Raw genomic sequence first — 26,672 nt, forward strand, 5'->3', positions numbered from 1 at the left:
CAGGGTTTATATAATGAGTATTGTGCTCCTGAAAAAAGACAACAGTTAAGAGTTATTTATTTGTTGTTTATTAGAAGTTCACAGTTTGTTTCCCTGGATTCAGCTTTGTTTAAGGTATTTTTAGGTTCCATGGAGCAGTGAGGCTCTTCATTGGCACTTAATACATTCATATTTGATTTTAATTAATTATATTGTTCTATCTTTGATAAATACATATAAGCAGAGGCATGGATCATCACAATGTTTTGTCAAACAGACACCAACAGAGAGTCAGGTGACTCCTCAGGTGGTTTCCTCCTGAGCAGTTCAAAGGCAGATATATTATTGGTCCACAGGGGGCGCTGTCACACTGCTGACTTCTCTGTAAAGGAGAATAAGCAGTGATCAACTCAGGTATTGATCAGCAGAGAGCAGAAAGAGGTTTGGTCAAACAGAGCTATAATATTAATAATATAAATACTACAATGTCTGGATAAAAGATGTGACACAGATTGATTTGTTTGTATAATAATCATGAACAATATTGCCCCAGTTGGAATAGTGAGAACAAAAGATCTAAGTTTCTTACTAAACCCAGTTTTATAAGTTTTTATAAAGTGCTTCAACAGTATTAAGAGAGGGTGGAAACAGAGTAGCTATATGAAAAGTAGGATCATGTGTTCAAACAGTTTTCAGCATCCACAGCTTCAAATCAGCTCAGCAGCATTTATTCTGTAGGAAAGATAACAAACCAAACTTGGATTTGTTGTTTGTTGTTGATATTTTGATCAGGACTGTTTTAAATCCCAGGGCAGCCATACAGAACAAAAGAACAATAAGACTCTACTGAATCCCCACAAACTGCAGAGTGTCTGATCTGTAGCTGACAGTAACCTCTGACCTGCCACAACATTTCTTCACATTTCATTAGTCTGCAAAACATTTTAACAAGATGTGAGCAGCAGAAAATGTAAAACTCCTTTCATATGTGGACAAAGTTGAGAAATAAAAACCAAGCCCCGCATGTCTCCCCTTCCTCTTACAGGCTGAAGTAACATCATAAACTTTTCACTTTCGGTTCATAACCTGTCTGAGTCTGTTTTAGCGAGATACAAGTGACGTCATGCTCAGAATAAATTCCCATTGGCTCATAATTCAGCGCGCACCTTGTTTTCTCATTTCAACTCTCTTTCTCGAGCTGTAAGGGCGATATCTGTTTCTCTCTTCAGACAAACACACAAAGCTTCACTCTGCTAAATGTTCAGACGGTCACGATGAAGATGTTGGCTGCTCTGGTTGTCCTGGTAACAGCCCTGCATGGCGCTGCGGCAAGTGAGTTAAGATAAAAGTAAAAATCTTGTCTGTTGTTCACGATCGTTTATTAAAGTGTGTCGCTAATAGCCGGCGCAAGCCTCCATGGGGACTGCGGTCAAGCGAGCCGTCATTCGCTTCTCCGTAGTCAAGCCAGCTGTCCCTATATAATGTAGTGCGCCCGTATTGTGATATTTACGGTAAATTCACTGAAACTGCTCCAAGCGAGCTGACATGAAGTATAAACACTTCATTGTCATTCTTTATCACCTTTTTTTCAGTATAAAACTCCTACCAGCAGAGAGGAGATGAAGTATTAACGTTACATCAACAGTTACATATACAAATTTACAGGACTTTTCACTGTGGAAATTCATAATAAAATGCACTTCAATATTTACTGTACAGTAAAATATTACATTATATTTTTTTTTAAATCATAAAAATTAAACTGTCTGTTTCCAGTCACTAATTTCACTGCAGGTTCATTCTATGGCACCTAAGGTATATTATCACAAAATTACAGGACTTTTCACTGTGGAAATTCATAATAAAATGCACTTCAATATTTACTGTACATTAAAAATATTACATTAAAAATTAATTAAAATTAAACTATCTGTTTCCAGTCACTAATTTCACTGCAGGTCCATTCTACAGGACTGCAGGTATATCCTCACACATTTACAGGACTTTTCACTGTGGAAATTCATAATAAAAAGCACTTCAATATTTACTGTATTTTTTTTTTCTAATAGAAGGCGTCAAAGCTTATTTACCAAAATAGAGGAAAAAAATAATACTTGTGTAATTTTCAACCTCTCATTATGTGTGTGTTTTAATTTGTTTAAGGTTTGGGAGACCAACTCAACTATTGTTTAGGCTGCTGGTGATGTAAAAGGTTGAATAATGTAATAATTTAATAAATTGATGAAAGTATGTATCTATCACTAAATTAGTCACAATCATTTTGTCAAAAACCCAAATATGGGACAGAAACCAACACAGACATGCAGCTAAGGCTGAGGCTCTTTATTGACACTAAATACATTCATATTTTATTTTAATTCATTCTATTGTTCTTACTTTGATAAATACATAAACCAGAGTCATGGATCATCATGATGTTTTGTCAAACTGACACCAACAGAGTCAGGTGACTCCTCAGGTGGTTTCCCCTGAGCAGTTCAAAGGCAGATATATTATTGGTCCACAGGGGGCGCTGTCACACTGCTGACTTCTCTGGAAAGGGAAATAAGTAGTGATCAACTCAGGTATTGATCAGCAGAGAGCAGAAAGAGGTTTGGTCAACCAGACCTATAGTAATAATATAAATACTACGAATATAAATACTACAATGTCTGGATAAAAGATGTGACACAGATTGATTTGTTTGTGTAATAATCATGAATATTAACACCATTTTTATTGAGTTTTCCTTGATTGCATAATAGAAATATATGATGTAGGTAAATAATAGAATTATGAGACATCTCATTTAGCCAGCAGGTCATCGTAACATATTGCAGAATGTGTGTTATTTCCATAAATCGTAATGTATTTATTCTAGCTAATGTTCTTGTAGGCTATATACTGTACATGGGGGGAAATAGTGCATTTTGTTATCACTTACTTAGCCCTGTTAAGCTATGAGCAGTTGGTGGCTCTATGCTAAACAATCAAACTTGCAGGTTAATTGGCTAAGTCCTTTTGTTGTTTGTAGTTCCAATAGTAATATTCAGTTAAACACATTTGTTTAAAACATTTAATTGAAAACAGGCTAGTTCATCTTCTCACTAAAACAGTAAATAAATGTAAATGTATTGAATACTTACCTCGTGAGAATTTACCTGTAAATGTTGGAAACTGTAACCAAACAGTAATTAGCCTAAATGAACATGAATATTAATGAGTAATACTGTATGATACAATGTAAAATACCTCCAGTTAAATGATCTGAAGTGAATATTTGTGTGTGTGTAATTGAAAAGGACTGATGCAGAGACATTTTCTTTACATGTTTTATTTCAGAATGAGTTTTGAAAAAGGGAAAAGAGAAATTGAACGATGAATATATGTTAATAAAGACCGAGAAGAGCCTTAAAAGAAGTCACTGATTCCCGTCTCTTCCTTCTTTCCTGTTTAAATCCGGTTTTATCATCTGTTAACCAGGCCTCATGCCCGGGGCCTGTAACTATTGGATAATGGATGAATGGATAATTCTGACTTTAAGTACTTTGAGTCGACCCACATTTTGATGTCAGTATTTGAAAACTTTTAGCTAAAGTAAATGATTTTGACCTATTTATATACTGTATGGTTTTGGCATATTCATTTTCTCGCGAGACTTTTGGTAAGGTTAAAGTTATCCAGAGCCAGATCTCGCGAGAGTGAGTTGCTGAGACGGATAGATCTCGAACAAAGTTAATTTTCTCTTGATCTGTCCGTCAGAAAAATGCCGTTTTTGTGTCAGAATGTTCAGAAGACACGTTGCCGGTGAGAAATGTGTCCAATATTTACTTTGGAGACTCTGGGACAAAAGACTCGGTCATCATCTGCGATAATTTTAAATTCTTCCGTTGTAATCAACAGACCTGCAGCAGTTTGTCTAAATGGGCGCGGGAGTAACGGGACAGCTAAAGGAGCTGACTGGTCAGTGAGCCATCTCACTTCTAACCATCTAACGTTAACGTTTACACTAATTTATTGAAACAAGATGAAGAAGTTCCTCTCGTTGCTTCTCCTCTGTCATGTGGCATCTCCAGGTACGATCACCTTTTTAATCTCTGCTTCACTTTTCCAGTCAGCTCTGCATTTGTCCTGCTCAGCTGATATTATTTACTTTCACTTCTACTTGACCTTGTTATGATTATTTGTTTGTAACCGAATAACACTGAATGCACCATATATTAACGAAGTTTGTACTGATTGTATAATCTTGTTTGTCCGACAGTTAAACACTCCTTCAAGTTTTTTACAACTGGATCTTCTGGATTCCAAAATGTCCCAGAATATGTGGCTGTTGCATTGGTTGATGAAATTGTGATTGTTGACTGCGACAGCGATAAAATGACAGCAGAACCAAAACGTGACTGGGCGAGAAAATTATCAGAAAGTGATCCTCAGCAGTTTGAGTGGTACAGTGGAAGATGTCGTGAGGAGATTCACTTTTTCAAAGCCTCGATTGACCTTTTGAAGCAGCGCTTCAACCAAAGTGGAGGTACAGTATACAGTACTGTCATATTATATATTTGTACTGCTTAATTTTTATTTATTTTTTAAATCAATTTAGTTGTGTTAATGCAATTTTTTGATGGTTCAACCTCAGTTCCTCAGTCTATAATAACAAAATGTCCCCATTGAAACCCAGTTAAACCATAATGTTTGATCCATGAGCACACCACAAGACTGGGAGACTAACCTCATGACATGCAAAACATGTTTAAGATCATCTTTTTTTAACCTGAGATATTATCTGTACATCATGTTTCTCTCTCAGGTGTCAACATTTTACAGAGAATGAGTGGCTGTGAGTGGGATGATGAGACTGGAGAAGTTAATGGTTTTAATCAGTATGGTTATAATGGAGAAGACTTTTTATCATTGGACCTGAAGACACTGACATGGATCGCTCCACAACCACAGGCTGTCATCACCAAACAGAGATGGGATGCTGACAAAGCTAGATTTAAAGACAATGAGTATTACCTCACTCAGGTATTCCCTGAATGGCTGAAGATGTATCTGGACTATGGCAAGAGCTCTCTGCTGAGAAAAGGTAATATCACATGACCTGATATCATTTCATGGACACAGTAATGTTTATACAGTCTGCTGAAACTCAACCACTTTTGCTGAGACTGAACTATCATTGAATTGTCATTGATTTGATTTAATATATGTTTTATTGCATCAGTCTCACATTTTCTCCATTTCTTATCCTGATTTCTCCCTTCTTAATTTCTTATTTCCTCCCTTTCTCTCTCCTCTCTGCAGACCTTCCCTCAGTGTCTCTCCTCCAGAAGACTCCCTCCTCTCCAGTCAGCTGCCACGCTACAGGTTTCTACCCTGAGGCAGCCATGATGTTCTGGAGGAAAGATGGAGAGGAGCTTCATGAGGACGTGGAGCTCGGAGAGATCCTCCCCAACCACGATGGATCCTTCCAGATGAGTGTTGACCTGGACCTCTCATCAGTCAAACCTGAAGACTGGACCAGGTACGAGTGTGTGTTTCATCTCTCTGGTGTGAAGGACGACATCTTCACCAGACTGGAAGAAGTAAAGATCAGGACCAACAGAGGTGAGACTTCTATCTGTCTTTTAACTGTTTCCTCATATTGTTTTGTTTCCAGTTTCTTGAATCTATTTTTTTATGTATAATTTTAAGACTTAGATCAGAAATTGTTCTGCTGTCCTGTGAATAGTATGAATGACACTAAAGTTCATCATGAATCTCTATTCTGCTTTAAGTATTAAACCAACACATTTACTCACTTCTGGGTTTGTTTTGTGTTGCCTGTCCAATGTTTGCTTAAGCTCTGGTTAATACAAAACACTACAAACAAAAAACTATTTTATTATTTTTTAATTTAATTTTAGATTTTCAATATCTTTATCACCTTTCTGTATGTTAATTTTTGTTTTGAAATCATAATTTAAAAAAATAATTCTACCAATTTGTGTAACCGTTTTGATTTTTAATCTCAGTCCAGAGAGAATAATATATAATAATCACAGTGTTGACTGAACTACTGGCCAGTTTTAGAGGCTGAATAATGGAATAATTTAATAAATTGATGAAAGAACGTATCTATCACAATGCAACAATGTAAACAATGTCTACAGGATTGTGTTCTGGTGGAAAAACTGACGTTCTTCTCTTCTGACCTGCTTCATCTGTTCACGTTGTGACTATTTCTTGTTGTTTTCTGCTCCACAGAGAAGCCCACTGACATGACCGCCATCATCATCGCTGCAGTCGTTGTTCTTTCTCTCGTCCTCGTCCTCATCGCTGTGATTGGAATCATCATTTATAAAAAGAAGAATGGTGAGACATCAATAAAGAAGCTTTGTCTTTTCTTTTCATATTTTAAGTTTAGAAAGTGCAACAAATTACACTCTCCAGCACATCAACATCTGTTTTAACAACAGTTAAGTGTTGTGAGGCTCAGAGCCACAGTTTGGTTATAATCTGACTATAGCATGATGTTATAAGGAAAAGAAATAATGTAAAACAAAAGGTAAACATGATTTACTTATTTAGTTTAAGTCAAAGGGGAATTATCAGTGGAAAGAATGTGACAAAGTGTCATTTTCAACTAACAACATAAATAATTTGTCTTTTATTTTTGTTTCAGACGAACGCCTTCCATCTCGTAAGTAAAACTTGTTTTTATTCTAATTTCTCTGACCTTACATTCACTATGCAGATTTTTAAAAATGCTTTCTGAATTTTATGCTGAAGAACTTTTTCCTGCAGTGTTTGTTGGCCCACTGCTCTGAACTGATTCCGTGTTTAACAATGTGTTTCTGACCTTACAGCTGTCAGCAACAAGGAGGTCTTGGAGGAACTCAATCCAAGAACATAAATGACAAACACACCACCCTGCACACAGTGAGTTGCTGCTGGGACGTGAACTTTTCACACCAGTTGTTAAACAAAGCTGCCTTAAACTAAGAAAATCACCATATGTGATTATTTCTTTATCCACTGTTAAACTTCTGTAACCAACAAAGATGAAACTGTTGAATTGAAGTGATTTAATTAGGAGAAAAGCACACAGAGGCTTTCAGAAACCTTCACATCAGCAGCTCAGATCAGCTGGAATATTAAACTCAAATATTAACACTAATTTATTAAAATAGTGTTAAACCAAATTAAAAGAAATTATTGTACTTGAAAAGCTTAGTTGGTAAATTGTTAAATATAATATAAAATGTTCACACTTAAATGGATATTTTATATTTTATTAATAATCTTCTTATCTTTTTGTCTCTTTAGGTTTATGGATAAACATTACACTGGATCAAGGAGCGCTGCCTCCACATTCTCCTCCACAAACATATTATTATATTATATCATAAACTGATAGAATCAGGGTTGGGACTCTAACTGTAGATTTTTATTGATTGGAATACAAAGAAAACAAACTGTAATAACAAACAAACAAATATTTTGCAAATATGATCAAAGATGAATGGAGATTTTATTATTTGGATCATTTAGTTTAATTACAAATAATTTCCTCTGATAAACATTTTTGCTTAAGTGATTGTAAATCAAATTGAGGATGTTTTTTTTTTTGGAGAGAAGTAAAACATGATGTGTAAAACAATGAAATCATCACAACACTCTTCATACATACAAAGTAAAGGTTTGTGTGCTCATCTAAAAAAATAATAATAATAATACATTTTATTTATAGAGCGCTTTTCAGGGTACACAAAGGCGCTTTACAGTTAAAACAGTGAACATGCAGTTAAAGAGAAAACAAACAATTAAATCAACAACAAAGCAGTTCTGATAGGTGAGTTTTGAGGAGTTTTTTGAATGTGGATGGATCTGAGCAGTCTGATGTTTTTGGGGAGAGAGTTCCCGAGGGAGGGGGCGGAGATAGAAAAGGCTCTGTCCCCGAGCGGCAGAGTTCTGGATGTACTGGAGGTTTTTGAGTGATTTAGAGGGAATGCCATACAATATGCTATTACAGTAGTCCAGTCTGGAGGTGATAAAGGCATGGATGAGTGTTTCTGCAGCGGGGAAGGAGAGTGATGGACGGAGACGGGCGATGTTCTCCAGGTGGAAAAAGGCAGTTCTGGTGATTTGGGTGACGTGGTGCTCAAAAGAGAGGTTTCTGTCCAAGATGACTCCAAGGTTGTGGATGTGGGGGGACAGAGACAGAGACAAAAAAGTTTGTTTGCATCCAGCTTTTGATATCAGTAAGGCAGTTGGTGAGGGTGGAGTGAGTGGCAGTAGTGATGGTTTTGGTGGAGAAAAAAGCACATTAATAGTATGATTCTTCTGCTGTCTGGAATGTAAATGTAATTTATGAGTATTCTCATATTATCACACTCACTTCTTGGTTCTGGCAATAAGATAATATAAACCTTGAGATAAAGAGAGATTTACTAACCGGTTGAAAGTTATTTTACTGTTGATACTGATTCAGCCGTTCTTTGGTTCTTTGGTTGTATTTGATCATGGGGGACAATGCTGCAAATGAATCAGAAACATCCCAAAATATTCTCTGCTCATTAGACTCCTGAAACTTCCCGTAGCTGTCAGTGTGAATGTCTGTGTGTTTCTTCTGGTGATAAACTGGACTCCACCTCTCCCAGTGTGTGCTCTCAGCACCATCAACCGCTGAGGAAATGGATGGATCTTTGCATTACTGTGGCTAATTATATATCACAACATGAAATTACGTTCACAATGATCCAAACATACACAAAATATAAGCAGCAGACAGCACTTTTATTTTCCAGTTGTGTAAATAGTTTGTGTGTAAATATTTCTTCTTCTTTAAACTGGTTGGATTTTAAGATTCTGTTCGTTTCAAGTCAGGCCAAAGTAAAAGATAATTTATGTTGTTGAGGTTTTTCTGAATGAATCATGAGTAGCTTATGTTGATTTTTTTGTTATTTTGATGCATTTTGAAATATTTTATTTTTAGCTGAGATTCTTTTTTTATTTTATTTTTTATTTGTATTTTTCATGCTTTATTGAAAGTGACAGATAGAAAGGGAGTGACAGAGGGAAGGACATGCGGCAAAGGGAGCACAGGCCAGATTCGAACCTGGCTCCGCCGCAGCAAGGTAACGTTCTACCAGTGCGAGCCACCGGGACGCCCCTTTTAGCTGAGATTCTAAGTGTTGTGGGATGTTCAAATATTCTCTGTACAGTTATAGAAATCTTTAAAATATTTAATGAGTATTTGGGGACAAGGGACATTTAATCTCTTAGATATTTTAACTGAAGAAATTTAGAGCCAAGCTCTTCTTGTGTTGGGTGAAGTAGATGAATGTCAAATGAAGTTTCCCTGCAATTTCATTTCTTTTGTACTTTTGCTTTTCAATAAAGTTCCCAATATAACTAATGTCCTTGTCTTTGTGATTACACATACATGCTTAAACATCTGATACTGTAACTATAATTATTTGAGTATTCATTGAATTTGTACTACTGTTACTGTGGCTCTGACCTGTCCATTTTAAACTACAGAGCAGGAAGAACAAAACTATTTGGGTAAACCTGTGATCCTTCAGACATCTGAGGAGGGATTTTTTTTTTCAAAAATGACATTAAAAAACATTACTGATGACTTTTTTTTTACACTGGAACATCATCTTGCATCTTCTCTGGTTTGTTTTCCTGTTTTCTCTAATAAAAAAGGCCTTAGAAAATAATGTCATTTTTTTTCTAATAGAAGGCATCAAAGCTTATTTACCAAAATAGAGGAAAAAACAATACTCATCAATTTTAACCTCTCATTATGTGTGCATGTTTTATTTCATTTGAGATTTCGCAGACCAACTCAACTATTCTTCAGGCTGCAGGTGGTGTAAAAGGTTGAATAATGGAATAATTTAATAAATTGATGAAAGAATGTCTATGTCTAAAATCTATCATTTAATTAGTCAGAATAATTTAGTCAAAAACCCACATATGGGACAGAAACCAACACAGACATGCAGCTAAACAAAGACAACAAAGCTATAGACAAGGACAAACAAACAACACATAGATACAGTAATTATGTTCCGATAAGAAGGGATAAAAACAACAGCAGAACAAACAATGTCTACAGGATTGTGTTCTGGTGGACAAACTGACGTTCTTCTCTTCTGACCTGCTTCATCTTTTTTAAGTGTTTTAATTTCAGGCTTTGAGTTTGAGTTTTTTTGAGGCTTTTAATCAGATTGCAAAAAAAATTGTCAGATTTTGACTTGTTTTCAAAATGTGTCTTTTTATTAAATGCTGAAGTTAATCAGTTTAATTCATAATTCAAGCTTCTTTTTATGGCCTTTATTTATTTGTTTTTTCCTTTTCCTCCAAGTCTCCCCCTTTCACTCTGTATCTCCCCCAATATCAAATAAAGTTGAAAAATGAGAATGAGAACATTACTGTTTAGAGTGTGACAGCCTCCATTTAACTACAACTTGTAATGATCAGGGTTTATATAATGAGTATTGTGCTTCTGAAATAGACAACAGTTAAGAGTTATTCATTTGTTGTTTGTTGGAGGTTCACAGTTTGTTTTCCTGGATTCAGCTTTGTTAAAGGTATTTTTAGGTTTCATGGAGCAGTGAGGCTCTGCATTGACACTAAATACATTCATATTTGATTTTAATTAATTCTATTGTTCTTACTTTGATAAATACATATAACCAGAGTCATGGATCATCATGATGTTTTATCAAACTGACACCAACAGAGTCAGGTGACTCCTCAGGTGGTTTCCCCTGAGCAGTTCAAAGGCAGATATATTATTGGTCCACAGGGGGCGCTGTCACACTGCTGACTTCTCTCGAAAGGGAAATAAGTAGTGATCAACTCAGGTATTGATCAGCAGAGAGCAGAAAGAGGTTTGGTCAACCAGACCTTTAGTAATAATATAAATACTACAATGTCTGGATAAAGATGTGACACAGATTAATTTGTTTGTATAATAATCATGAATATTATTAACACCATTTTATTGAGTTTTCCTTGATTGCATAATAGAAATAGCCTATATGATGTAGGTAAATAATAGAATTATGAGACATCTCATTTAGTGAGCAGGTCATCATAACATATTGCAGAATGTGTGTTATTTCCATAAATCGTAATGTATTGATTCTCGTTAATGTTCTTGTAGGCTATATACTGTACATGGGGGGAAATAGTGCATTTTGTTACAGTATATAATTTTGATGTAGGCCAATATCTGGTTAGCAGCACTTACTTAGCCCTGTTAAGCTATGAGCAGTTGGTGGCTGTATGCTAAACAATCAAACCAGCAGGTTAATTGGCTAAGTCCTTTTGTTGTTTGTAGTTTCAATAGTAATATTCAGTTAAACACATTTGTTTAAAACATTTCATTGAAAACAGGCTAGTTCATCTTCTCACTAAAACAGTAAATAAATGTAGCCTTAATGTATTGAATACTTACCTCGTGAGAATTTACCTGTAAATGTTAGAACTGTAACCAAACAGTAATTAGCCTAAATGAACATGAATATTAATGAGTAATACTGTATGTTACAATGTAAAATACCTCCAGTTAAATGATCTGAAGTGAATATTTGTGTGTGTAATTGAAAAGGACTGATGCAGAGACATTTTCTTTACATGTTTTATTTCAGAATGAATTTTGAAAAAGGGAAAAGAGTAATTGAACGATGAATATATGTCAATAAAGACCGAGAAGAGCCTTAAAAGAAGTCACTGATTCTTTCCTGTTTAAATCCGGTTTTATCATCTGTTAACCAGGCCTCATGCCCGGGGCCTGTAACAAATGGATAATTCTGACCTTAAGTACTTTAAGTGGACCCACATTTTGATGTCAGTATTTGAAAACTTTTAGCTAAAGTAAATGATTTTGACCTATTTATATACTGTCTTAGCCAGGCTAATACTGTCTGTGGTTTTGGCATATTCATTTTCTCGCGAGACTTTGGGTAACGTTAAAGTTATCCAGAGCCAGATCTCGCGAGAGTGAGTTGCTGAGACGGATAGATCTCGAACAAAGTTAATTTTCTCTTGATTTGTCCGTCAGAAAATGCAGTTTTTGTGTCAGAATGTTCAGAAGACACGTTACCGGTGATAAATGTGTCCAATATTTACTTTGGAGACTCTGGGACAAAAGACTCGGTCATCATCTGCGATCATTTTAAATTCTCCCGTTGTAATCAACAGACCTGCAGCAGTTTGTCTAAACGGGCGCGGCAGTAACAGGACAGCTAAAGGAGCTGACTGGTCAGTGAGCCGTCTCACTTCTAACCATCTAACTTCAACGTTTACACTAATTTATTGAAACAAGATGAAGAAGTTCCTCTCGTTGCTTCTCCTCTGTCATGTGGCATCTCCAGGTACGATCACCTTTTTAATCTCTGCTTCACTTTTCCAGTCAGCTCTGCATTTGTTGCTGCGCAGCTGATATTATTTACTTTCACTTTCATATGGCCTTGTTATGACTATTTGTTTGTAACCGAATAACACTGAATGCACCATATATTAACGAAGTTTGTACTGATTGTAAAACCTTGTTTGTCCGACAGTTAAACACTCCTTGACGTTTTTTACAACTGCATCTTCTGGATTCCCAAAACTCCAAGAGTTTGTGGCTGTTGCATTGGTTGATGAACTTGTTGTGGGTAACTGCGACAGCGATAAAATGACAGCAGAACCAAAACAGGACTGGGCGAGAAAATTAACAGAGCAGTTGGAGTTTTATAGTGAAGAATGTCTTCTGGAGACTCACTTTTTCAAAGCCTCGATTGACCATATGAAGCAGCGCTTCAACCACAGTGGAGGTGCAGTGTATACTGTCATATTATATATTTATACTGCTTGATTTTTATTTATTTTTTAAATCAATTTAGTTGTGTTAAAGCATTTTTATTGATGGTTCAACCTCAGTTCCTCAGTCTATAATAACAAAATGTCGCCATTGAAACCCAGTTAAACCATAATGTTTGATCCATGAGCACACCACAAGACTGGGAGATTAACCTCATCACATGCACAACATGTTTAAGATCATCTTTTTTAAGCCTGAGATATCATCTGTACATCATGTTTCAGTCTCTGTTTTTTTCTTTCTCAGGTGATCACATTGTACAGAGGATGAGTGGCTGTGAGTGGGATGATGAGACCGGAGAAGTTAAAGGTCTTTATCAGTATGGTTATAACGGAGAAGACTTTTTATCATTGGACCTGAAGACACTGACATGGATCGCTCCACAACCACAGGCTGTCATCACCAAACAGAGATGGGAATCTGATATAGCTAGATTGAAATTAAATGAGTATTACCTGACTCAGATTTGCCCTGAACACCTGAGGTTGTTTGTGGACTATGGCAAGAGCTCTCTGCTGAGAAAAGGTAAGATCACATGACTTGATATTTCATTGGATAGGACTGGACTGTATATTTTTAGTAGTTTTTAAAAGTTCTAGCCGACAGTAAGAACCAGAGTTTTGACCAGCCGATCCCACCACCCATGCCCGGGAATAGTGCTCTGTGCTCAGCCACACCGGACAAGATTTTCCTTTGATGCTTTTTTATTGAAGAAAGACAGATGTCTGTGTGTGTGATTCTGCAAATACGGGGATGAATGAAATAATTTCTCACAGCAGTTCTTCACAGCAAGTTATTGTAACCCCCCCCCCCCCCCCCCCCCGCTAAAAAAGTATCCAAAGACGGAGCACAAAAGCATTCTAAACTAGTTATGCACTTTATAGTTAAATTAAATCTCTCTGTCCCTCTCTGCAGAGCTTCCCTCAGTGTCTCTCCTCCAGAAGACTCCCTCCTCTCCAGTCAGCTGCCACGCTACAGGTTTCTACCCTGAGGCAGCCATGATGTTCTGGAGGAAAGATGGAGAGGAGCTTCATGAGGACGTGGAGCTCGGAGAGATCCTCCCCAACCATGATGGATCCTTCCAGATGAGTGTTGACCTGGACCTCTCATCAGTTAAACCTGAAGACTGGACCAGGTACGAGTGTGTGTTTCATCTCTCTGGTGTGAAGGACGACATCGTCACCAGGCTGGAAGAAGTAAAGATCAGGACCAACAGAGGTGAGACTTCTATCTGTCTTTTAACTCTTTCCTCATATTGTTTTGTTTCCAGTTTCTTGAATCTATTTTTTCATGTATAATTTTAAGACTTAGATGAGAAATCATTCTGCTGTTCACTGCTGTCCTGTGAATAGTATGAATGACACTAAAGTTCATCATGAATCTCTATTCTGCTTTAAGTATTAAACCAACACATTTACTCACTTCTGGGTTTGTTTTGTGGTGCCTGTCCAATGTTTGCTTAAGCTCTGGTTAATATAAAATACTACTGTTGAAGCCATTACACTGATTTATGTTTCACCCACCATATGGCTGAATTGATTATGATGATGATGATGATGATGATGCCATGATGATGTCAGTGGAGGGTGGTAACGTTATATGTAGATGTCACCTGAGCACCGGCAGGTGTGTTTTTTGACTAGAGAGCGGAAGGGCAAACAATTTTCAACCGCATTTTGAGACAAAGCGGGTTTCTCTGTTTAAAGATGAGTTTAATTTATTTTTTCTGTTACTATTAATCAATAAAAAGAACGAATTATTGTGACACAAAGAAAGAATGCGCGTTGACTTACTGACCGCTCCTACATAAGTTGAAAATTGCCCATCTGAACGCCGAAAAGGACGCCAGTCAGCGTGCAAATGAATGGATTTATCCCGGAGTCTGTGTGTTTGGATTGACTTTGGACTGCTGCCAGAATCTGATCTCACCGGTACCGTGAGTAAACGAGCGGGTGTGTGTTTTCTGAACCTGGTTACGACCAAACATTAAAGTGACAAAGAAATGAAGGAAGTGTTTGATGAGCAAACAAATAAATCCATAAACTGCCTATAAACTACGAAATCACTGAAACTATAGGCTGCAGGACACCGCAGATCAATATCGCTGCACGGAAGGCGGAAAACTTTAAAAGCCACTGGAAGTTATGAATGAAAATATCACGGTCAGATGGAAATAAAATGTAATATACGAAACAAAGCCACGGAAGGGGCCTGAAAATAAATTATACGCTCACGGAAATAAAGTAACTTGAATGACCTATAAACGGACTGAAACGGAAACAAAGCACGGCTGTGCGCATGAATGAATGAATAAATAAATAAATAACCGAAATACTAACGAATATTCAAACAAAAGCTGTCGGATCTACTTGGAAAACAACGGTACAAACGAATATTAAAGGCTGAGAATGAACTTTTGAACAATGGCAGAAGGAACTGAATGTGGAGTCACAGAAACTAATATTACGGAGATGGACGCTGCGCAACAAAGGAAAACATTTAAAACACTGAGCGCAGCACGCAGAGGAAAACTCTCACACTGTACACGGAAAATGAATGAAATAAAAACAATGATGAAAGAGGGTGCTGATGTGGACCATATTAATGAAGGTGCAAATGCGTTTCTACGACTGCTTGATGAATTTAAAAGGTGTCATGAATCTGTTCAGAAACTGCTGCCTGAAGATGTGAGAATTAATGAAACTGTGGACTGGTATGAGCCAAAAATGGCTGATTATGATGCTTTTCTGACTGAGATGGATCAATGGATGAATCCTCTGCCTGACCCACAGGCTCTAGTGGATGTTGTGGATAGTGTCTCACAGACTGGTTCAAAGGTTTCAAATTATTCTAGAAGTTCTAAAGGTTCTAAAAGTTCAAAATCTTCATCAGTTGTTTCAGCATGCAGGAAGGCTGCTGCAGACAAAGCTGCTCTGCAGGCCAGAGCTGAAGCTCTCAAACGGAAGCATGAACTGGAAATGGAGAAGCATCAGCTGGGTTTAAAAATGGAATCCCTGGACTTGGAAGCAGATATTGCTGCAGCTGATGCGAGGCTAAAGGCTCTGGAGGATGATGTGATGAAGCTGAATCTGGAAAAGAAATGGAGGAACCAATAAATGGATCTGACAACATGGAAGGAAGCCTAACAGAGCCGGAGTTTGCACGGATAGGAACCATACCTAAAACACCCTTACAAAAAATTATATCCACTCAATACCCACCACAAACTGGGATCATAAAAAGGTCTGAGCAACAACCAAGGGCTCCACCAAATCCTCACATGCCTAGAGTTGCACCTGATGGACCACCCAGACAAGGCAAATCAACTCCCAGAAAGGATAGAGCTCAGAGCAATTATCTCACAAACATAATAGAAAGACAGACAGACTTGGTGGATCTGCTAGTGATACAGGAGAAGGAATCTAAACACCCAAGAAGGGAGTTGCTGGTGTTCGACGGTGATCCTCTCACTTTCAGGCCATTTATGAAGGCTTTTAAGCACAACATCGAGGACAAAACCAACAGTAATGAGGATCGACTGTACTTCCTGGAACAGTATACTGTAGGTCACCCAAAGGAACTAGTTCGAAGCTGCTTTAACGTGAACGCCACAACTGGTTATAAGGAAGCAAAGCGCCTACTTAAATATCATTTTGCTGATGATTTCAAGGTTACATCTGCATACATTGAAAAGGCCTTAAACTGGAACCAAATACGTACAGATGATGGAAAGGCACTTCACAGCTACGCCCTCTATCTAAGAGCCTGTGGTAGTGCAGTTCAGGACCTTCCATACATGTCAGAGCTTGACCTACCATCTAACATGAAAAGGCTTGTATTCAAACTCCCATTTAAACTTCGAGAGAAATGGCGGTCTGCTGTATGTGACATCATTGAAAGAACACAGCAGAGACCTAAATTCCATGATCTTGTTCTGTTTATGGAAAAACAGGCCAGAATAATTCAAGATCCCATCTTCAGGGATATCCAGGATCCTACCGCAAGCACAAATGGGAGAAAATCCAAAAGAGACTTACCTTTTACAAGATATAGCAACAAGAAAAGCTTTGCTACGACTGTCATTCCCAACACAGAAACCAACAAGCGCATAAATGCATGGAAAAGGGCAGCCAGGCCAGAGGGCATCCGATCATGTGATGGAAACCTGTGAAATAATAAAAAAAGATTCCACACAATGAGAAAGTTGAGCTGCTAAAGAAAAATGGACTCTGCTTTGCCTGCTTGGTCAGAGGTCATATGAGTAAAGAATGCAAGAAACGTCTCATGTGTCGCTCCTGTGAGAAGAAACACCCCACTGTCTTGCATATTGAGAACTTCACTCCAGGAAACACCAAGCCAGCAGCTAAGCAAGATTCAGACACCAGGAGCAATTGCATAGCTAAAGTTTCATCAGCAGCACAAATTGCTATGGTGTCATCAGCAGCACAAACAGGGGGCAGAACCACAAACTACAGGTTAGCAGTGGTACCTATAAAAATGAAAGCACATAAAGGCAGCTGTTTGATAGAAACCTATGCGTTTCTAGACCCTGGAAGCAATGCTACATTTGTCACAGAAAAACTGATGGAACAGTTGTCTGTCAGAGGAAAGAAAACAGAAATCCTACTCCGAACAATGGGTTATGAAAAGCCTGTGAAAACCTATGCTGCAAGGGGACTGGAAGTATGCAGCCTGGATGGCAACAGCTTCATAGAGCTTCCCGAGGTCTTCACACAAAATGCCATTCCTGTCAATCAAGAGAACATTCCGACAGAGATGGACATAAAAGGATGGCCTTACCTAAAGGATGTCCACTTGAAACACATCAAAGCAGAAGTAGGCCTATTGATTGGTGCCAATGTCCCAAAGGCTATGGAGCCACTGAAAGTGATAAATAGTCAAGTTGAGGGGCCCTACGCAGTCCTAACGCGCCTAGGTTGGACTATAAATGGACCTCTCAGCAATACTGCACCCATGTATGAGCATGGTCGACCATGGATAACGGCCAATAAAATATCAGTCGTCAAGCTGGAAGAGCTTCTTGTACACCAATACAACCAGGACTTTTCAGAGTTGGCCTACAATGAAAAACAAGAAAACTCATTTGAAGACAAGAAATTTCTGCGTGTGATGAACAGCTCAGTCAAAAGGAAAGATGGCCACTATGAAATACGACTTCCATTCCGTCAGGATAACATCAGCCTGCCAAACAACAGAAAGGTGGCGGAACAAAGAGCACTGAGTCTTGCCCGCAGATTCCAGAAAGACGAAGCCTTTCGTAGAGACTATAATGGCTTTATGAGTGATGTCTTGAGGAAAGGGCATGCAGAGAGAGTGCCAGAGGAACAACTCCCCCGGAAAGATGGAAAACTGTGGTACATTCCTCACCATGGTGTTTACCACAAAAGAAAAAAGACAATCCGGGTGGTGTTCGATTGTACCTCTTCATTTCAAGGAACTTCCCTGAATTCTGAGCTGCTACAGGGTCCTGACCTTACGAACACCTTGTTGGGTGTACTCCTCAGATTCCGACAGGAACCAGTAGCAGTGATGGGGGACATCGAAGGAATGTTCCATCAAGTAAGGATACCTGAACGTGATGTGGACTTCCTCAGATTCCTGTGGTGGCCAGATGGCGATACCAACCAACCGCTGGCAGAGTATCGGATGACAACACATCTCTTTGGAGCAGTCTCATCCCCGAGCTGTGCCAATTTCGCACTGAAACAGACAGCTAATGATAATGAAGGAAAGTGTAGCACTGAAGTGCTGAACACCATTCGTCACAACTTTTATGTGGACGACTGTCTCAAATCGGTCCCAAATGAGAGGCAAGCAATCGGTCTGGTAAACGAGCTCAGATCAATATGCGCCACAGGTGGATGTAAACTCACCAAATGGACCAGTAACAGTCGTGCAGTTCTTGCCTCTGTCCCAGCTGAAGATAGAGCAAAAGAGGTCAAAGATCTAGACCTCGACAAAGACAAACTGCCCATAGAAAGAGCTCTTGGCATGCGATGGGACATTGAGTCAGACATGTTCTTCTTCTCAATCACCCCGAAACAACCATCAATCACCCGTAGAAGTATTTTGTCCGTGTTGAACTCAGTATATGATCCTCTTGGGTTCCTAGCACCAGTCATGCTGACAGGCAAAGGAATACTGCAGGACCTGTGCAAGCTAAATTGTGGATGGGATGAATCGATACCAACTACTTACATTGATAAATGGAAGGAGTGGCTGAAAGATCTTAATCTGATTTCCAGCCTAAGAATCAGGAGATGCCTTAAACCTACAGATTTTGAAGTTACTGAAGCACAGATGCACCACTTCTGTGATGCAAGTGAGCGAGGTTACGGGACAGTCAGCTATCTGAAGCTGACTAGGGATGATGGACTACCTCACATTGCGTTTGTGATTGGCAAGGCAAGAGTTGCACCTTTAAAGGTGGTTACAATCCCGAGGCTGGAGCTTGCCGGCGCAGTCCTTGCTGCTAGGATAGACAGGATGCTGAAGAAAGAGCTTGAGTTGACCCTTGGAAACTCAGTTTTTTGGACCGACAGCACAGCCGTATTAAAATACATTCAAAATGACTCCAGAAGGTTTCAAACCTACGTGGCTAACAGAGTGTCCACTATTCGGGATCTGACACACAAATCCCAATGGCGCCACATAAGGACTGGACTAAACCCGGCAGACAGTGCCTCAAGAGGCATGAAAGCTGATACCTTCCTTCAAGGAGACTGGCTGATAGGGCCAGATTTCCTGATGCAACCTGAAACGGACTGGCCAGTGATCCAAGTACCACCCACACTGTCCGACGGTGACCCAGAGGTCAAGAAGGTGACTGTGGCTTGCACTACAAGTGTGCTGCAGAATCAAAGTCCGTTGACTCAGTTTATTGAGCACTTTTCTTCATGGGACAAATTAATTCAATCTGCAGCCTGGCTCTTAAAAATCAAAGAAAATCTGAGACAATTGAAAGTAAAAAAGACTAGCGACCCAGACCCAACGAGGTCACAGCTGTGTGTGGAGGATCTAGCCAAGGCTGAGCAAGCACTCGTGTCCTATGTCCAACAACAATCCTTCTAAGATGAGGTGACCTCTCTACAAAAAGGCATGCCCATAAAAAGAAGCAGTACGATCTATAAACTAGATCCCATCCTCCAACATGGAATCCTGAGAGTTGGAGGCAGACTAAGTAAGCTGGCTATGCCAGAGGAAACTAAACATCTTGCCATTCTGCCGAAGGACAATCACCTGTCAAAGATACTCCTACACCACACCCACGCCTTGGTGGGTCATTGCGGGAGAAATCAAATGATCGCAAAACTCAGAACAAAATACTGGATAATTAGAGCAAACTCCGCTGCGAGAAGGATAACCCGGGATTGTACACTCTGCAGGAGATGGCATGGCACAGCAATAACACAAAAAATGTCTGACCTACCTCTGCACAGGATAACACCTGACTTGCCACCCTTTACCCATACCGGACTGGACTACTTCGGTCCCATAGAAGTCAAGCGTGGCCGCAGCAAAATAAAAAGATATGGAGCCTTGTTTACGTGCCTCGCAAGCAGTGCCGTACACTTAGAGATGTCCTACTCAATGGATACAGACTCCTGCATTTCTGCACTTCGACGATTTATCTGCAGACGAGGTCAAGTGAAGGAGATTGTTTCTGACAACGGTACGAATGGAGGCGTGTGGGAGCGGCTCATCCGAATAATCAAGAAGATCCTCTACTCCATCACAAGGGAACAGACCCTGGATGACGAGAGTCTCCAAACAGCTCTTTGCGAAATAGAGGCGATCATGAATGACCGACCCATCACAGTCTTATCTCAGGATGTGAAAGATCCAGAACCTCTGACACCCAACCACCTGCTTCAAATGAAGCGAAAGCCTACTCTTCCACCTGGCCTCTTCGACAAAGACGATACTTATTCCAGAAGAAGATGGAAACAGACCCAATACATAGCTGATCTCTTCTGGAAACGCTGGACACGAGAGTACCTCCCATTGCTACAGGAAAGGGGTGGTTGACGTGACGCTCAATTTTTGTGTTCCCAGTGACAAATATTACTCAAATTTGATAATATTTCATTAAAATTAATGTTTTAATATGCAGTTCATTCTTCTACATCTAATCCATCTGCAAACAATGAGTATCGTTCTTCAACTATGCAAATATTCTGTTTTGAACATGACATTTGTCCACCGGTGCAACTGTACTAGGTAGCATTACTTATCTTAAAACAACTGTAATTTAATGAAAAATTAATCTAAATACATTAAAATACTTGAATGCATGTCATACGAGTGTTTACTTAATGAATCTAGAGGATATAAGTGTTAAGGTCCCTATGTAGAGTTATTATGACACATTACATTTTGTCCGCAAAACTGGTGTCCTCCTGGAGCAACGGCATTATGTAGATATAAAACAGGCATTAATGTGACCACCCCATTACTGAGAGGGGTCCTTCCAGAATCAGGAAGGACAGAAGACATCTCTGGAGTAGGTGGACTGCACACAAGATCAGTTCTGTCTCAAATATTTTCATAATATTACTATTTCCGTGCAGTGTTGGAACTGGTCGTCTTAAGGTAGTCCTTTGGTACAACGCAGTTTAAGTATTGATCTGAATATTTTTATCAATTTACATTGATTGATAATTGAAAATAATGTAAACCTTAACACTGTTACTCAGGATGAAGAATGTCTCTCATATAGCTAGTCCGCAAACTAGCATTGATTTCGAAAATGTCCACTGGTGAAACGCACTGTCCTATAGTACAACATGAAGTCAGTTTCACTTATTTTTTTCCTTTACTCCTATCATAATGAAAATTAACATAGTGAAAGCAAACATGTAAACAAACATTTTTTGTATTACAAGTTTTATTGAAAAATTAGTTTAAATATGCAAAAGAGATATAATCCGAGTCTAAAAAATGAATGGAGGTTAATGGACGGCCGCATTTGGATGGCCCGTTCTACCTGGCTGACGGGAGCTTCTCTGTCCTGCTTGGGGATTTCTTCTCCTCTGTTGCCCCCCTCACCTGTGGGGTCCCTCAGGGCTCTATACTAGGTCCCATCCTCTTCCTATTATATATTTTACCCCTAGGGGACATCCTAGTCAAACATAACATCTCCTTCCAATGCTTTGCAGAAGATGTCCAGCTATATCTGCCTCTTAATGTTGATGGGCAGGCTGCACTCCAGCCATTGCTTGATTGTCTGGCTGACATCAGATCATGGATGGGTGCAAACTTCCTCAACCTTAACGAGAGCAACTTTTAATGACTAATTTAAGTAGCTTTTTTGCATTTTCTCTTAACCTCAGAATTTGAGGACAACACAGCTCAAACCTTCCTTCCCTGTTTTGTTAAAGCTAGTTTGATTTCCATGTTGAAAGTGAGAGGCTGAGATGACCACCAAGGAAAGGTCTAGGAAGTTTAGGGAGAGGCTGAATGAAGATCCTGAGAGGAAAGAGAACTTCCTGAGAGAGAGACGCAGAAAGTAAATTTGACAATGTTTGATAATTAATTTGACTTTGTACACGACATGGGCATACTAGTACTCTGTTGTCCAATGGTGCAACGGAATGTCCTGTGGTGCAACAAATTGAATTGTGAGTGGAAAAGGTATTTTAATGAAAAATGTATGTAAAAAGTGTGGGATAGTACAATAATGTTATCATCACTATGCAGCTATAAGGATGAAATGAAGATTCCTTGGGTTTTATACCAATTATAATGAACGTAACCCAGGCATTTGGGTGAAGTCTCTATGTGTACATCTTATAGTATATAAATAACATAATTCTGAATTTTTTGGGGGTATGTTTGATGTGGAAATATAATTGGGACAAACTAATATGCCTTTGGCTTATCAATCTTATCTGTCCAACATTCTCTGAATTAAATAATGACATTCTTTATTGTGTTGCACCGGTGGACACATTTTAGGACTACCACACCAAAAAGTGAATAATATGTAAAGAATTAGAAATGGACACATTCAGTTTTGAATTATTCACATATAAGGGAATATAATTATATATCATTTGACATATATTTTTGAATCATTATTTTTTTCACTTTGAATTTGAGTTCACGTCAACCACCCAAAGACAGAAATGGCATAAAGTTAAAAGGAATCTAAAATATGGAGACATAGTGCTGATCATCGATGAAAGCTCACCACGCAGCTCCTGGCCCATGGGCAGGATCACGGAAATCTTCCCCGACAAAAAGGGACATATACGTCGGGTCAAGATCAGGACACAAAATGGTACCTTGGAAAGGCCCATCACAAAGCTGTGCCTTCTACAAGACATTACCTGATGAGACAGGTCCTATGCCCTTTTTTTCCCCCTCTTCTTAATTAATTCCTGAAAGGACTTAAGTTGAAACTTTTCTTTTTTTTCTCTTTTTCTGGAATAAGGACTTTTTGCTGAATTTTTTTTTAACTTGTTTCAACAAATGGACTATTGGAACTACCTGGATTATTTTTTGGCTTATTTTTTGAAATTCTATGGACAATCTTGAATGTTGTCACAAAGAACTGTTGAGTGTGTGCTTCATTGTATAATTGTAAGAATTGCCCTTTACCGGTCAATTAGGGGCCGGAGTGTTGAAGCCATTACACTGATTTATGTTTCACCCACCATATGGCTGAATTGATTATGATGATGATGATGATGATGATGCCATGATGATGTCAGTGGAGGGTGGTAACGTTATATGTAGATGTCACCTGAGCACCGGCAGGTGTGTTTTTTGACTAGAGAGCGGAAGGGCAAACAATTTTCAACCGCATTTTGAGACAAAGCGGGTTTCTCTGTTTAAAGATGAGTTTAATTTATTTTTTCTGTTACTATTAATCAATAAAAAGAACGAATTATTGTGACACAAAGAAAGAATGCGCGTTGACTTACTGACCGCTCCTACAACTACAAACAAAAAACTATTTTATTATTTTTTTATTTAATTTTAGATTTTCAATACCTTTCTGTATGTTAATTTTTGTTTTGAAATCATAATTTAAAAAAATAATTCTACCAAATTGTGTAATCGTTTTGATTTTTAATCTCAGTCCAGAGAGAATAATATATAATAACCACTGTATTGACTGAACTACTGGCCAGTTTTAGAGGCTGAATAATGGAATAATTTAATAAGTTGATGAAAGAACGTATCTATCACAATGTAACAATGTAAACAATGTCTACAGGATTGTGTTCTGGTGGACAAACTGACGTTCTTCTCTTCTGACCTGCTTCATCTGTTCAGGTTGTGACTATTTCTTGTTGTTTTCTGCTCCACAGAGAAGCCCACTGACATGACCGCCATCATCATTGCTGCAGTCGTTGTTCTTGCTCTCGTCCTCATCGCTGTGATTGGATTCGTCATTTATAAAAAGAAGAATGGTGAGACATCAATAAAGAAGCTTTGTCTCTTCTTTTCATATTTTTAGTTTCGAAAGTGCAGCAAATTACACTTTCCAGCACATCAAAATCTGTTTTAACAACAGTTAAGTGTTGTGAGGCTCAGAGCCACAGTTTGGTTATAATCTGACTATAGCATGATGTTATAAGGAAAAGAAATAATGTAAAACAAAAGGTAAACATGATTTACTTATTAAGTTTAAGTCAAAGGGGAATTATCAGTGGAAAGAATGTGACAAAGTGTCATTTTCAACTAACAACATAAATAATTTGTCTTTTATTTTTGTTTCAGACGAACGCCTTCCATCTCGTAAGTAAAACTTGTTTTTATTCTAATTTCTCTGACCTTACATTCACTATGCAGATTTTTAAAAATGCTTTCTGGATTTTATGCTGAAGAACTTTTTCCTGCAGTGTTTGTTGGCCCACTGCTCTGAACTGATTCCGTGTTTAACAATGTGTTTCTGACCTTACAGCTGTCAGCAACAAGGAGGTCTTGGAGGAACTCAATCCAAGAACATAAATGACAAACACACCACCCTGCACACAGTGAGTTGCTGCTGGGACGTGAACTTTTCACACCAGTTGTTAAACAAAGCTGCCTTAAACTAAGAAAATCACCATATGTGATTATTTCTTTATCCACTGTTAAACTTCTGTAACCAACAAAGATGAAACAGTTGAACTGAAGTGATTTAATTACGAGAAAAGCACACAGAGGCTTTCAGAAACCTTCACATCAGCAGCTCAGATCAGCTGGAATATTAAACTCAAATATTAACACTAATTTATTAAAATAGTGTTAAACCAAATTAAAAGAAATTATTGTACTTGAAAAGCTTAGTTGGTAAATTGTTAAATATAATATAAACTGTTCACACTTAAATGGATATTTTATATTTTATTAATAATCTTATCTTTTTGTCTCTTTAGGTTTATGGATAAACATTGCACTGGATCAAGGAGCGCTGCCTCCACATTCTCCTCCACAAACTGGGAGTTGATTTGTTTTTCATATTATATCATAAACCTGAATCAGGGTTGGGACTCTAACTGTAGATTTTTATTGATTGGAATACAAAGAAAACAAACTTTAATAACAAACAAACAAATATTTTGCAAATATGATCAAATATTAATGGAGATTTTATTATTTGGATCATTTAGTTTAATTACAAATAATTTCCTCTGATAAACATTTTTGCTTAAGTGATTGTAAATCAAATTGAGGATGTTTTTTTTTGGAGAGAAGTAAAACATGATGTGTAAAACAATGAAATCATCACAACACTCTTCATACATACAAAGTAAAGGTTTGTGTGCTCATCTAAAAAGAAAAATAATAATAATACATTTTATTTATAGAGCGCTTTTCAGGGTACACAAAGACGCTTTACAGTTAAAACAGTGAACATGCAGTTAAAGATAAAACAAACAATTAAATCAACAACAAAGCAGTTCTGATAGGTGAGTTTTGAGGAGTTTTTTGAATGTGGATGGATCTGAGCAGTCTGATGTTTTTGGGGAGAGAGTTCCCGAGGGAGGGGGCGGAGATAGAAAAGGCTCTGTCCCCGAGCGGCAGAGTTCTGGATGTACTGGAGGTTTTTGAGTGATTTGGAGGGAATGCCATACAATATGCTATTACAGTAGTCCAGTCTGGAGGTGATAAAGGCATGGATGAGTGTTTCTGCGGCGGGGAAGGAGAGTGATGGACGGAGACGGGCGATGTTCTCCAGGTGGAAAAAGGCAGTTCTGGTGATTTGGGTGACGTGGTGCTCAAAAGAGAGGTTTCTGTCCAAGATGACTCCAAGGTTGTGGATGTGGGGGGACAGAGACAGAGACAAAAAAGTTTGTTTGCATCCAGGTTTTGATATCAGTAAGGCAGATGGTGAGGGTGGAGTGAGTGGCAGTAGTGATGGTTTTGGTGGAGAAAAAAGCACATTAATAGTATGATTCTTCTGCTGTCTGGAATGTAAATGTAATTTATGAGTATTCTCATATTATCACACTCACTTCTTGGTTCTGGCAATAAGATAATATAAACCTTGAGATAAAGAGAGATTTATTAACCAGTTGAAAGTTTTCTTTACTGTTGATACTGATTCAGCCGTTCTTTGGTTCTTTGGTTGTATTTGATCATGGGGGACAATGCTGCAAATGAATCAGAAACATCCCAAAATATTCTCTGCTCATTAGACTCCTGAAACTTCCCGTAGCTGTCAGTGTGAATGTCTGTGTGTTTCTTCTGGTGATAAACTGGACTCCACCTCTCCCAGTGTGTGCTCTCAGCACCATCAACCCCTGAGGAAATGGATGGATCTTTGCATTACTGTGGCAAATAATATATAACACAACATGAAATT

At 38.4% G+C, this 26,672-nt stretch overlaps 2 protein-coding genes across 3 annotated transcripts; both read left to right on the forward strand.

The window, feature by feature from the left end:
• Positions 1–1,168: 1,168 nt before the first annotated feature.
• On the forward strand, positions 1,169–9,382 carry LOC131984550 (major histocompatibility complex class I-related gene protein-like). Of its 2 annotated transcripts, none has more exons than XM_059349400.1 (8): positions 1,169–1,311; positions 4,244–4,510; positions 4,790–5,068; positions 5,287–5,589; positions 6,229–6,336; positions 6,647–6,664; positions 6,831–6,903; positions 7,291–9,382. In XM_059349400.1, exons 1-7 carry the CDS (start codon positions 1,254–1,256, stop codon positions 6,875–6,877), a joined length of 1,080 nt encoding a protein of 359 aa, XP_059205383.1. In that variant the 5' UTR covers positions 1,169–1,253; the 3' UTR covers positions 6,878–6,903; positions 7,291–9,382. The 2 variants fall into 2 exon arrangements, with proteins under 2 accessions (XP_059205383.1, XP_059205384.1); XM_059349401.1 differs by lacking the exon at positions 1,169–1,311 and adding an exon at positions 3,642–4,055.
• A 2,606-nt stretch (positions 9,383–11,988) lies between these two features.
• On the forward strand, positions 11,989–25,322 carry LOC131984554 (major histocompatibility complex class I-related gene protein-like). Its single transcript, XM_059349405.1, has 8 exons — positions 11,989–12,359; positions 12,549–12,803; positions 13,097–13,375; positions 13,766–14,068; positions 24,190–24,291; positions 24,602–24,619; positions 24,786–24,858; positions 25,243–25,322. The coding sequence occupies exons 1-7, from the start codon at positions 12,311–12,313 to the stop codon at positions 24,830–24,832; spliced, it is 1,053 nt and encodes a 350-aa protein (XP_059205388.1). The 5' UTR covers positions 11,989–12,310; the 3' UTR covers positions 24,833–24,858; positions 25,243–25,322.
• The last annotated feature ends 1,350 nt before the right edge of the window (positions 25,323–26,672 follow it).

This window comes from Centropristis striata, chromosome 14 (genome assembly GCF_030273125.1).
Source record: "Centropristis striata isolate RG_2023a ecotype Rhode Island chromosome 14, C.striata_1.0, whole genome shotgun sequence".
Classification (NCBI taxonomy): domain Eukaryota; kingdom Metazoa; phylum Chordata; class Actinopteri; order Perciformes; family Serranidae; genus Centropristis; species Centropristis striata.

Coding starts and splice junctions, on each gene's coding strand:
- LOC131984550 (XM_059349400.1), top strand. CDS start 1,254: ATGAAGATGTTGGCTGCTCTGGTTGTCCTGGTAACAGCCCTGCATGGC. Junction 5,069..5,286: donor GAGCTCTCTGCTGAGAAAAG/GTAATATCACAT, acceptor TCCTCTCTGCAG/ACCTTCCCTCAGTGTCTCTC. Junction 5,590..6,228: donor AAAGATCAGGACCAACAGAG/GTGAGACTTCTA, acceptor TCTGCTCCACAG/AGAAGCCCACTGACATGACC.
- LOC131984554 (XM_059349405.1), top strand. CDS start 12,311: ATGAAGAAGTTCCTCTCGTTGCTTCTCCTCTGTCATGTGGCATCTCCA. Junction 12,360..12,548: donor CTGTCATGTGGCATCTCCAG/GTACGATCACCT, acceptor TTTGTCCGACAG/TTAAACACTCCTTGACGTTT. Junction 13,376..13,765: donor GAGCTCTCTGCTGAGAAAAG/GTAAGATCACAT, acceptor CCCTCTCTGCAG/AGCTTCCCTCAGTGTCTCTC.